The sequence below is a fragment of the Sitophilus oryzae genome, unplaced genomic scaffold (assembly GCF_002938485.1).
Source record: "Sitophilus oryzae breed Bouriz unplaced genomic scaffold, Soryzae_2.0 scaffold_1744_pilon_pilon, whole genome shotgun sequence".
Lineage (NCBI taxonomy): Eukaryota > Metazoa > Arthropoda > Insecta > Coleoptera > Curculionidae > Sitophilus > Sitophilus oryzae.
In genome coordinates, this window is record NW_022146440.1 from 1,661,204 (window position 1) to 1,674,379 (window position 13,176).

Genomic DNA, 13,176 nt, shown 5'->3' on the forward strand with positions numbered 1-13,176 from the left:
AAAAAGTACATACTTATCAATAAGAATATCAATACGGCATCGGCATTACTACATTTTTCATCTAATTTGCTATTTCACTTGAATGACTACATTTTTATAAACAGCAACAACTAAAAATGTATACGTAAATGTTAAACTATACCTTGATTTGGTCCGGTTTATTTTCATACTCCAATCTCCAACTATCATGGTTGTCAACCAGTCGCTTTAACATAGCAAAATCGCTGTCTTCTGCTATTTTTACTACTCCGATCTCCATATTTTCCTGAAAAATTCGAAAAATCATCATAAAGTATCTTTTAATATCATTCATAATGTTATTTTACTGTAAGAACCTCACAATAGTGGAATAAATTAGTGGTTTCAATAACACTATACTTTTTAGTTTACGATGATTCACAATGTTTAAAAAAACATAATTAAAATTAATAGAATATCCTATCCTAATCCTAGCAATAACAGCTTGCTTTAGTAAGTTGTATCCATAGAGAAGTCGAATATTTAGCTTATAAAACAATCAACTTTTGATTTCTGACCACAATAATTTCTCTTGACGGCAGATAATCAAAGGCCAAAATGACATTTCTCGCAAATTTTGAAGTATAATTAGTGGAAAAGTTAAAAGCTTCATTCAGAACCTCGAAATCATTGGAATAAATTAGTAGTTTCAATTAGTCGTAGAAGTTTGTTCACGTAATTTTAATCTAAGCATTCAGAAGTCATAATTAGTGGCAGTAATTTTCAATTAGTGGAAAAAGTTAACAAACTTTTTGACTTTTTCACTAATTATACTTCAAAATTTGCGAGGAATGCTATTTTGGCCTTTGGCCTTTGATTATCACCCGTCAAGAAAAATTTTGGTTAGAAATCAAAAGTTTATTGTTTTATAAGCTAAATATTATGCTTTCTCTATGGATACAACAGACTACCGCAAGCTGTTGCTAGGATATTTTATTAATTTTAATTGTGTTTTTTAGACATTGTGAATGATCGTAAACTAAAAAGTATAAAATGTAATTGACACCACTAATTTATTCCACTAATTGTGAGGTTCTGAATGAAGCTAAAAGTTTGATAACCTTTCTCTACTAATTGAAAATATCTACCACTAATTTTGACGTTCTGAATGCTAACATTGATATTCAAGGAACAAACTTCTACGCTAATTGAAACCACTCATTGCGAGGTTCTGAATGAAGGTAAGTCCATAGTATATTGTTACTGAGTAACTTCAGACTCTAATTCGATTTTAAATCCAAAAAATAATAATTTGTGAAATGGTGTTACATTTTACAGTCCTGTAACTTTTTGTGTACCGACTTTTGTTAGGCTTACTTAAAAAAAATTACCCTTTAACCACTCCTATCTCTAGAATTTCTAAGGATCTCTCTAGGATCGCTCACAACAAACAAGGGAGGCTATGACGAAGAAATGAAACAGTCATAAAATCGCTCGTAAAAATAGTTCGTAACTCGACAATAAAACTGATTCGAATATGGGAAGACTACATGATAAGACCCAGCGCAACAAATTAAAATTACTAAGTCAGTTATCCAATTTGATATAATTTTGTCTACAGACTTGTCGGAGTAATCGTTCTGAATTAAATCTGTTTTAATATTATTTAACATAGTGATTTTTGGTCACTGCATCGTCGTATTTGCTGACATAAAGTTTTAAGAAAAAAAAATCGTGGGTGTTTGGGAAGGCTCGAAAGGAAACAATGTTTTTGCGACGTTTCGCGACTTTATTGTCGCTTCTTCAGGCACCAAAACACATATTAATCTATATGCCTACAAACATTCATGACGATTCCAACCGCCAACACTAAGACACATACAGAAGAACGAACAGAAACTTAACGGGAATTTTTTTTTGTCCGATGTACACCGAAGCTCGGTTTGTGTCCTACTCTCGGTCCTACTGTACAATAAAGTCGCGAACAACGCAATAACACTGTTTCCTTTCGAGCCTTCCCAAACACCCACGATTTTTTTTCTGCGTACTAACTACTGGGAACTAACAATAATCATAATAAAGTTTTAACTATTCCTTTCTTAGTTAATTCAGAATGGTTTGACTGAAAACTTAATAAATAATTTCTGTGACAGAAGACCCAATAGATCCCCCATTTCTGCTAACAAGGACATCTAGAAACGGCAGACAGAGGTTTTTGAGTGGGGAAGCTGGCCAACTGTCTATCGGTCCCGTTCCATATTATGAAAGTATCGTCAATTAAAAAAAATATTTTGTGGTACCTTTGACCTTCGAGTTGGCATTTTTCACTGTCCATATTAATTTAAATTGACTATCATTTTTTTATTATTGAATTTCATTCAGTGTCAAAGTTAATTATTTTAGCAATATTACAATTTCGTCATTTTTTAGATCTGTGTTAGTCTACGCATGCAATTGGCAATGATGATTGCAATTTGATTGACTTTGTATTTCGACCGAATCAGCTTAAATTCATTCAGTTCGTTCACAATTTCTGTATTTTATTCTTGATATCTGGCATCTGGCATAAGATCATATTATGAAATCATATCAATCATAAATATATGCATAAAGGTTGATTCTCACTATACCTTCCATCATGGGCGCCGGACAGGGGGGGGGGCAAGAGGGGGTATTTGCGCCCCCCTGGATCACTGAAACAATAAAAATAAAAGCTATCTTCTTACATCCATCTGTAAAAAAAATAATCATTATTATGAAATTGTTAGGTGTTACCTGTAAAATAATAAAAAATGTGGTAATTATTGGGAAAACTGGAAATCGTCCGATTTTCACCAAAATTGGTATACATACTATTTTGAGGTCGTAGATTACGAATCTATTTTTTTCTTGGCGGTCTCTTACCGTTTTTCAGAAAAGCGGAAAATTATTTCAACATTGAATTTTTTTTATTTCGGCCCTATAAAGTAATAATTTCACTATATTTTCATTATATTATAGTTTATCTAAAAGCCACACTTGATTGGGGATAGAAAAGTGTTCAACATTTTACTGAAAAACACTTTTCTTAACAAAATAGCTAAGAAAATTGGGACCAGATGGAAGTTTGACATTTGATATATCCTTCTTTCTCTCTCCTATGTAATAAGAGAGACAAATATATTCTAGACCTAATCTAAAAATTTGAAAATTTACAACGTTGCCATATCTTCTATTTTTTCGGGTGATTACGGATTTTAAATAAATTACCTATTATGAGATCGACAATAATTAAATATACACATATATCCACAAAATTACGCGGAAGAGTTTTGATTGCATTGGTTTTAACTTCTTTGCGGAGGGGGTTTATCTTTTTTTAGTTAATCTAATAATATAACAACAAAAGATTAACACCCCCTGCATGGAAGTTGTAACCAATGCAATCAAAACTCTTTCGTACATAGTCAGATCTCGTTGGTAAAATAGCAGTTATGGGAAGGAGCCGTTCTTCTGGCGACCGCCTTTCGTAATTCCAGAATGAGCGAAAAAAACACGCTAAATTTAGGTTTAGCATTGGCAACGTTGCTTTAAATGCCAGAAATACATAAACTTACTTCGGGTTTCTCTTATTACCGATTCTGAACCGTCCTAGAACTGTGATGCGTATGCACAGAAGGAAATATGAAGACATTATTTCATTTGCGCATGCGCTGCAGAGTTCTTGGACGGTTCAGAATCGGTAATAACAAGAACCCGAACAAAGCTATAATCTAACATTTTCAGATTGTTTACAAATTTATTTTAGCAAATTTTCCTCTAGTATGCATAGAATTGGTTAAAAAAAGTAACAGAAAATAGCAAAAACATTATTGATTATTTGAATACCTAACAAAATATGTGCTAGAAAACCTTAAAAATATGAGAAATTAAGAAAAATTCGATATTGAAATTATTTTCCGTTTTTCTGAAAAACGGTAAGAGACCGCCAAGAAAAAAGTTCAGATTCGTAATCTAGGACTTCAAAATAGGGTGTATACCAATTTTGGTGAAAATCGGACGATTTCCAGTTTTCCCAATAATTACCAAAAATGTCAATTTTTTATTCATTTTTACCTTGCCCCCCCCCCCTAAATTTCATTCTTCCGGCGACCATGCCTTCCATATCGTCTCTCTTCCGTTTACATAAAATATTATATCATGTAAATGAATAGGACAATGCACACTATCCGTTCCGTTTCCCTTCCGTTCCATATCCTTTCCTTCCATACATTTTTTTGGCAGACGGTCTGAAGCGTATCGGAAATAGCGTTATCACGTTCTTACTTTTTGTACCAGCTCTGTTAAAATTTTGCTGATATTTATTTATTCTTTCACCTCTTAATTAAATCTATTACCTACCATTTTCAAAAGATACAAATTTTTAAAATAAAACTTTTACTGTACTATAAAAAGTATGGAACTGATACGGAACGGAAGCTTACCTATAGCGACAATACATAATACTGTCAAGGTGTATGTAGCGCTAAAATGTATTACTGGTTGCCTACACAACCGCAACGTGTCAAGAAAAAAGGCGCATCCGCCAGAAAGTAAAATACATTTTTAGGCGCCATCTCTTAATCAAGTCGACAAGTAAGCGACATGGCAGTAATCAGACAATGGAATTGTCCAGTATGAAGCAGAACGCTCTCCGAGAATTTTAGAAGGTTCAAGAAACAGTCAGTAGGGGTATATAAAGGCCCGTGCTTGGCAGTTAGACCAGTTTGAAGTTTGAGTATACCGCGTTTGGAAATTGCGTGGAAATTGCGAATCGGACAATTTGGTGAAGGAATTTTATAAATAGTTAGTTATTGTGTGTATAAAGTGAGAATAAATTCGTTAAGTATTTTATCGTGAATTTAAATTAGTGGAATCACGGAATCCGTAACAATACAATAAAAATACGGAACGAATATTGAATGGAAACGGAAGGTATAGTGAGAATCAATAGCCGTAAAAAACTCATCGCAACTTTATTAGAATATTTTGAACTGGAACGCGGTAATAATGGCCCTTTATTTCCATTAATTGCTGTTAGGGAGGTGAGTTTTGTTGATGTAAAGAATAAATATTTATATATTTATAATTGATTTATTTTTGTTTCCTAAAATATTTTGATTAAATGAAAATATGTGAAAGTGGGCAACGCTGTGCCGGTGAAGCTTAATCACGTGACTATGGTACAGTATGGAGTTTATATGTTGAAAAAAAAACAATACACTATTAGCAGTCTCCAATATAATATCGTATACACGCCTTTGGAGTAGCAATAAGGTATAATTACTTCATTTTTATAAATTGTTATATTATTTACATTTAATAATACATGTTGGTATATATATATATATATATATATATATATATATATATATATATATATATATATATATATATATATATATATATATATATATATATATTCATATCTTGTAATATCAGTAGTAATGCAGGTATGCTATTTTATTCTTGTATCAACAAAAAAATCTTGTTTCATACATAAACTTATTATTGATAAGGCCGTGTTTATTTAGATGAGATATTTGTGTAAGTTAGTGCTTTTAATGATGATAATTGTATCAACAGTTGGTACTTCAGTTGGTGTTCTAGTTATATTTTATTATGTGGTGCTTCAGCTCAATTGACTGCCTGATACTTCTGGTCAACTAAACATTACAAAATTGGGTATTTTATGATTAATTTTATGATAGTATAAAACAGCCTCTGACGAACATACAACCTCATTTAATGAGTCTTGAATATACTTTTAACTCATTATAACTGTTTTAAAGAAAGCTGAAAAAAGAGTTTACCTTATCTCTCTAGCCTTCTGTAGTATTTTTATAAAGCTAAAACCTAAATTTCTGATTGCTTTTGCTAGCAAATTATTATAGGGGTTGTTAAAGTTTAATTTGCAATTGAACGATATTCCGAGATCCTTAACAGTAAATATGTACAATCTGATTAAGATGGTATTATTAATGGCACAAGTTCCTTGGAATGTACTTTCACCCCTAGTGAGTAAATTCTAGGACATATTAATTGAAAAGATTGCAACTACACTCAGATGCAAAAAAAACGCAACGGGAAAATTTTTGGTCAAGTTTAAAATGTTATATATTTTTTAATTTTAACCCTATTTCCTTGATTTTTTTAGCAAATTGTATATTGTTGCGGATCTGTGTGGACTCAGCCTAACCGGACTAATGACTAATATGCCCCGCCCCAGTTCGAGAAACAGTGGAAAATACGAGTCAAATCTAGACTGTCTATTGGCTGAAAAATTAATCTGTCAAAAATTTCAATTGTATAACCCGACGCCGGGGGTCTGAGGAGGACAGAAACAAACCGATTTGGTCGACGCGACGCGTACAATTGCCGCGCTAAATACAAAATAAATTCCTTTTAGAAAGAAGTTATAAATAAGTTTGTAAATAGTTCTTTAAGTCTTTTATCGTTATTGTTTTGTTACTTAGTGCAAAATAAATTGTGCTTAAATAAATTAGACTTTTTATCCACAAGGAACCGACGAAAAACATAACAATAATATAAATATATCAATTTTAATTCCTATGCTCAGTTTATTTTAAATTCTAGTATTTGTATTGTCTAATTCTAGTATTTGTATACAGGATTAATCGAAGAGTTGTTTCTTATCCTAGCTTTAAAACACCCTATACAATATATTCATCAATGCATCGTGCAAATTTTCGTAAAACATTATTTTTCGGTCAGAACCATGTCTCCTGAATATTTTGTTTTTTGATTCATGTCGACACATGCTTTAGTTAAATTTTAAGAGCAAAATGAACTTAAAATATTTTGCAATTTTTTCAAGTATCGTTACTTTTTGATGTTATTCTTCATAATGACAAGGTGTCTTTGGTGATTATTGTTGTGTACTATTGAATATTGTTCTTAGTATCGAAGATAGTGCAGAAGTCATTGTTGTTGAAGATGGCTGAAATTATGAATATTCGCTTGAAGAAGAAGGTCCTTGAGGAAGAATGGGAAAACCATGACACTATATATTTGCAGTTTCATTATTATGTTATTGTTAATGAAACTGTTCATGGTGTTAATGAAACTGCAAATAACGTCTACAGACAGTTATAGCAGCTGGGGGAGGCAATACAAAGTATTAGAGTATTTCTTGTTCGTTTATACACTTAGTTAATACAGTTATTTTTTTATATCATTAGTTATGTTACTGTTACTATTTTTTTTTTAAAAGCAAGCCTGTATTGTTACTTTCTAACGTTTTTCTTTAAATTTTAATATAGAGTTCTAATCAGTGTCGATATAACATTACGACAATAGTTCTACAAGTCAATCTTAAAAATTAACTAAGGCATTTTTAGAATTTTAGAATTTAGAATTATTTGAAGGTGGGTTAATCACTGCGACCTTACAGATCTATTGTGTCCCCCCTTCTTGAGTTATAACTCATCATACAGTCCCAGGGCTCAGACAAAAGCCAGTATCTGGGACGCTTTTACAGAGGGTAGTTCTCCATCTCCAATATCAGTCGTACCAAAGTTCATGGCACGAATGGTTGTCGTCTCGGCGCACTCAGTGATGAGGTGTTCCGGTGTTTCCCCATTATTCCCACAGAATCTGCATTCGCCGTTTCTTCTTAGTTTCAATCTACTGAGGTGTTCAGTGAGGAGACAGTGTCGTGTTAAAAACCCCGTGACAATTGACAATCCGAAGATTGTTCTTACTTAAATCCAGGAAGATCTTTGATTTTTCTTGGTCGTAAGCCCTCAAAAACATCTTCGAATCCTTAGACCGTTGCAAGATTTTCATTCCAGTTTGCGGATGGAGTCTTCCAAATTCTTGAGTTCTGCTTTTAGTTGGTTACCACTTAGGAAGCAGAACGGTTCTGGTCCAGTTAGTGGCAGTTCGCTCATTTTCTAGCTAGATCATTTGCTTTTTCATTGCCTTCTATCCCTTGGTGAGCAGGCACCCAGAGTAGGAGGACTTTGTTTTCTTTGCCTAATTTATTCGACTTCTCTATGCATTCTTCGACTAATTTCGAATTGATTGATACTGAGTTGATCGCTTTTAACGCTGCTTGACTATCAGATAAGATCTATCAGGCTACTTCTTGTTTCCGATTAACTAAAGCATGTGTTGACATGAGTCAAAAAACAATAGGCTCAGGAGAGTTTTAAACAGCCCTTCAATTAATCCTGTATAATAAGCCAAATACTAAAATTTATTAAAAACTGTGTTTATTAAGTTAGTTTGGTTTGGTTTGGTTTGGTTTGGTTTGGTTTGGTTTGGCATTTAATGAAAAAAAAACTAAAGTACTAAAAATATAACTGATAGATATAACTTTAATTTGAATTTTTTTAGGCACACTATAGAAGATTTCAATAGTTTAATCGGATATGTAAGTATTATACGTTGTAAAAATAAAACTTACTGTCCCAGTCAATCAACCAACAACAAACATGTGACGCAGACCTTGTCCACGCGTAAACCATATTTCAAAACATTTCCTGGAATAAATTGTAAAAATCACCCTATTAACGTCGAGTTTCATCGATTTTAGGCAAAATAGCACTCCAACCAAATCGTAGTCCAAAAACCCAACTCCGCCAACTTCTGAATTTTTGATGCGTCCGACAAAGTTGCAGGAAAATGGGTTAAGGGGGCGATTTTTATCGGTTGCGACACGATGCGGGACGCAAACATACGCGTTCTCATCGAACGTCGCCGTCGTCGGGCGTCTACTGGCGTCGTGACGCGCTCGTCGTTGGAAAAACAACGAAAAGCGGTCTCCCACGCCATCCAGCCACGATTTAATAGTTTTCGTTGGCGTCGTTTTTTTTGTTTGTTCGGTGTCACCTCCTAAGGGCTCATTGAACCAATTAGACCGATGAAATTAAACCTCTCTGTTGGTTTAAAGATGAAATATGTTTTATCTTCATAAAATTAAATATGGGTTTATTACACAGGGTGGCGCACCTCATTCGCCTCGGTAGATTATACGAAAACGGGAAGATGTAGAAACCAAATTTTTTATGAGTATATGTGGGAAAGCAATATATAATTTAAATTATTTTGAAATGTACAAGGTTTGTCAGAACTAAGATCCATACTAAAGTTATATTTTTTCTTATGGAATACCCGGTATTTTTATTTCATTTTTGGATTTTTGGGCATAAAATAAGGCATTTATTATAACGATTTAATATGTTTGAAAGCTTTGGTTTTTGAGATATTTAAAGATATTTAAATATGCATGCTGTAATAAAAAAGTTTTTCAACACCATGTGTGCTGACTTTCAAGCCAGAGAAACAAATTTTACTGAAAAATTTGATTGCTTCTTTAAATGTATACAGGAGTATCAAAAATTGCTGGTCTATTTTAAATAATTATTTTAATTAAATACTTCGTTATTTCAAATACAACACTATGTATTTCTTTGAATAAGTCGAAGTAGATTTAAATGATCTTTCAAACTATATTGCAAGGGTTTCCTATACCTATCTGGCTCAGATTTTCAATAAAAAACGTTTTTTTTTAAAATAAAATTGTAATCAAGATGGCTGGTGTCGCCATGGCAATTTTCTAGTGACACTTATTAGCTATTTTCAAAATCGACATTAGTTTATGGACTTTATTGAAATTTATAACAGGTTATTTCTATTTAATTTACCTACAATACGGTTAATAAGTAAGTATATATTATTTTATCCAGAAAAATGAAGCAGGATCTGCTGGCGCATATGGCGGAAGGAATGTGTGCAATGAGGACAATAATTGATTGTTGGCCTACGCTCAAAGATATCCAAATAGGAATTTTCTTGACAAGCGTTCCTTTGAAAAACTACTTTTCCTATTTAACATAGCTGGGCCCGTATTCTGTAACTTTGAAAACGCTAAGCGCTTTTAGACGCTCAGCGTATATGACGTTAATTTTCGCTGAGCGCGCACTTAATTAACGATTTCGGTATTCTCGTTTGACGCGCTTAGCGTGTTTACTGATTGCGCTGAGCGCTTTGAAAACGGTTGCCTTAAAGGATCGTATTGCTTGTCGAACTGTCAGTGAAAAACGGAGAAATTGTGATTTTGTGCGTTATCTTGATCTTTAGTGAAAGTTACTACTTCTTCTATAAATCCCTCAATAAGTAACTGATAATTTATGACTTGGCAGCTATAAATATTGTTAAAAACATCGAAAATGCTGAGAAGCGTCTTCAACATTTCCCTCGTATAATAAGAATAATGACATATCCATAGAAAAATAGCTTAACATAACTCAACAATAGGTTATGAAATTCACGTAACATTGACATTTTTCATTGTTACATCCGTCAGTTATCAACTTTTGACTATTACCTACATTAGAAATTGTGATGTTGCCAATATGTGCTCAACGCGTATCCATAGCACGATTCGCATGGCAACGAGAATACCAAAATCGACTGCCTTGCGTTTCGCTGATCGAATACTTGTGCTCACCGCTTCGAAAGCGTAACGTTTTTATGTCAAAGTTACAGAATACGGGCCATGATAGTGTGGTATATGAAAAACTTATTATTAGGCAGAAACTTGTCGTTGGAAGTGAAGAAAGCCTTTTTATATAAAATCCAATATATCAACAAATCATCGTAATATAAATCAAAGAACTACTTCTTTATTTTTCTTCATAAAATAATAAATTTAAATAAAGTCCATAAAATAATATCAATTTGGAAAATAGCTACTCACTAGCAAATTGCCATGGCGATACCAGCCATCTTGATTGCTGTTTTAATGAAAAATCGCTTTGTCTTCAAAATCTGGGCCAGATATGTATAGAAAACCCTAATATACAGTACGTCTGCTGGATCTGTGTTTATAAAAGGAATGCGGACAAAAAATATTTAAATACACAGCAACATATTTTATACGTCGACGTGACGAGTACGTCACCGCAAATCGCTCCGCCCACTCATTTTATTGGCTACTTGCAAATTTGTCGAATTTTTAATGATGGGACGCGTCGTCTAATTTTTTACGAAAAACATAGAGAGAATATCGTTTCCCCTCTCACGGATACTCCGTAGCTACAGAACGGACAAACGTACTGTAGTTAAATCTGCTTCGACCAGCAATTTTTGATTAATCGTACCCCTGTATACAATTAGTGGGTAAACTCGTAAACTCGTAATACAAAACTAAAGTGTCAAAATGAACGACAATGTCAGGAAATAAATAAATGCGGCAAATTGACATTTTATACAGTCCGGCGCCGAATATATGTCCATGGTTGGCAACAATGAATTTAAAAATCGCGCCCCCGATTACGTAACTAAAAGTTGTACGTAACTAATTGATATCAAATATATATTTGGGTATCCTTAATATAATGTATAAGTTGTGTACCTATAATCTTTGGTGTGTTCTCCGCTAGTGCTGCCACCATCGGGGAATCCCGTAAAAAACGAGTTATACAAATACACGAGCTTAAATAGCGAGTATAAGAAACATTGTTATAATATATTATTTGAAAAGTATTAGAAAGTGTAATTTGAGGAAATTCTAAGAAAAATTAAAAAGGTAAATATTTTACTTCTAAAGGTCTAACGTGTACTAATAATAATAATAGCTCCCTATATAGCGTTTAACGCATTGGGAGTAGCAAGGTACAGCTTGCTATACTAGAGCCGTTCGGTATACAAGGAAGGTAATGTGGCTAGCACTACGCTTCAACCGCCTATTATTACCTCAGGATTGTGAATCCCAAGTACTCATTTAAGGCTGAGTCGACCTAGGTGCCCAAACTATTTTTATTTTAATAAAAATAGTCGACTGATGAAATGCCGGGTGTGGGAATCAAACCCACACCTTGAGATTGGTAGACGAAAGCCTGTACCTCTACGCCACCGGGCACTAACGTGTATTATAATTTATTATTAAAGCTAATAAAACTTTTTAGATGATTCCAACTACGGTAGCGGGCATAATTTTACTTTTTTGGGCAATAACGAAATTTTTACGTACATAATAATTAGAATTTTAGGAGATGTTCATCAAAAATTTAAGCACTAATTGATTAATGAAGTATACCATTGATATTGATCAAATTACATTTTATCCTCATAGTTGGTATATGCCTATTTAATTTTTTGAATATGGCACTTTGTTTACTCACTTGTTTCGTCGAACTGCTTGAATTAATTTTAGCTTTTGATCAAATCGGTGTGAGAAGCTAAGAAGCTATAAAATGTTGTTTCGGGAGAGTTGAATATCCGGAAAGTTGAGTTATTGAATGTTATTGCACACGTTTTGGGATTTTACAATATTACAGTACGTATAACTGGTCCCTACAAAATGTATAAACTCTGCATGACAATAAAGTGTTAAATCCTATGATATATACCTAGTAAAGATATAAAATACACGCAAAGAACCTGATATAACCACCAGCTGATCAAGTGCTCTCCTGTAAAGTTAGTAAAATGTTGCTTATCATGTTTTTTTCCTGGACCCTTCATTTGGAATTGTCACAACACAACGCGACGCACATTTCGGTTTCTTTTTCACTAATTTTTTAATACCTTTAACTGGTAACTGGTATTGTAAACTGTATTGCTTTGTATCCCTTGCCATAAAAAGCAAGTTATACCACAGTACTTCCACTATCAAGTGCAGTCTATAGATAGAGTTAAAAGTTTAAATTGGAAAACTCAGCTTTCCGCGTCGAAATTTACTGCTTTTCCTCGTATCCGTTGCAGGTCGCGAAGCGCAAACTTTATAGCTGTATTTTAGAAGAGGCTGGAGAAAAACAACAGAGGTGATGTACAAAATCTAAAATGTGGAGGATCTAAGGATTTAACTGCGTTTCGTTATATTGTTTTATAGTTTAGGAGATCCCTTAAAACTTTTGTTTGAGAATACCAGTTGTTTTTCACTCACGGACAAATAGTGTTTCTGTCTTTAAAGTTGTATTTGCATTAAATTAATTAAAGTACTGTTCTATATTTAAAAAGTTGCTATGTAGAAAGTGCCCCTAGTAAAAGTCTATTCAAAAAGTGCAAGGCTATGGCCATGGAAGATCAAAACCTAAACTGTAAGACCAAGTTGACCTGTTGGCCTCGCATTTGCTCATCGCAAACTAAACTGTGTATTTATTTTCTTAAAAGATATCTTCAAATTGTAAGTTATATATAGGCTTGGTGCATTTCAGTTGATTTTAAAAA

At 33.3% G+C, this 13,176-nt stretch overlaps 1 protein-coding gene across 5 annotated transcripts in view; it reads right to left on the reverse strand.

Annotated features, from left to right (window-relative positions):
- LOC115881866 (START domain-containing protein 10-like) overlaps nucleotides 1–13,176 on the reverse strand; it is a 34,534-nt gene that overhangs the window by 6,774 nt on the left and 14,584 nt on the right. The window contains exons 1-2 of one of the 5 annotated variants that reach the window (XM_030899568.1): nucleotides 8,408–8,724; nucleotides 143–265 (exon numbers count right to left, since the gene is read on the reverse strand). In XM_030899568.1, the coding sequence (XP_030755428.1) occupies nucleotides 143–259 (117 nt within the window). In that variant the 5' untranslated portion in view covers nucleotides 260–265; nucleotides 8,408–8,724. Of the gene's footprint in view, nucleotides 1–142; nucleotides 266–2,258; nucleotides 2,401–2,588; nucleotides 2,652–8,407; nucleotides 8,725–13,176 lie in introns of those variants that run through there. The other 4 variants (XM_030899569.1, XM_030899570.1, XM_030899566.1 and 1 more) reach the window with 4 other exon arrangements.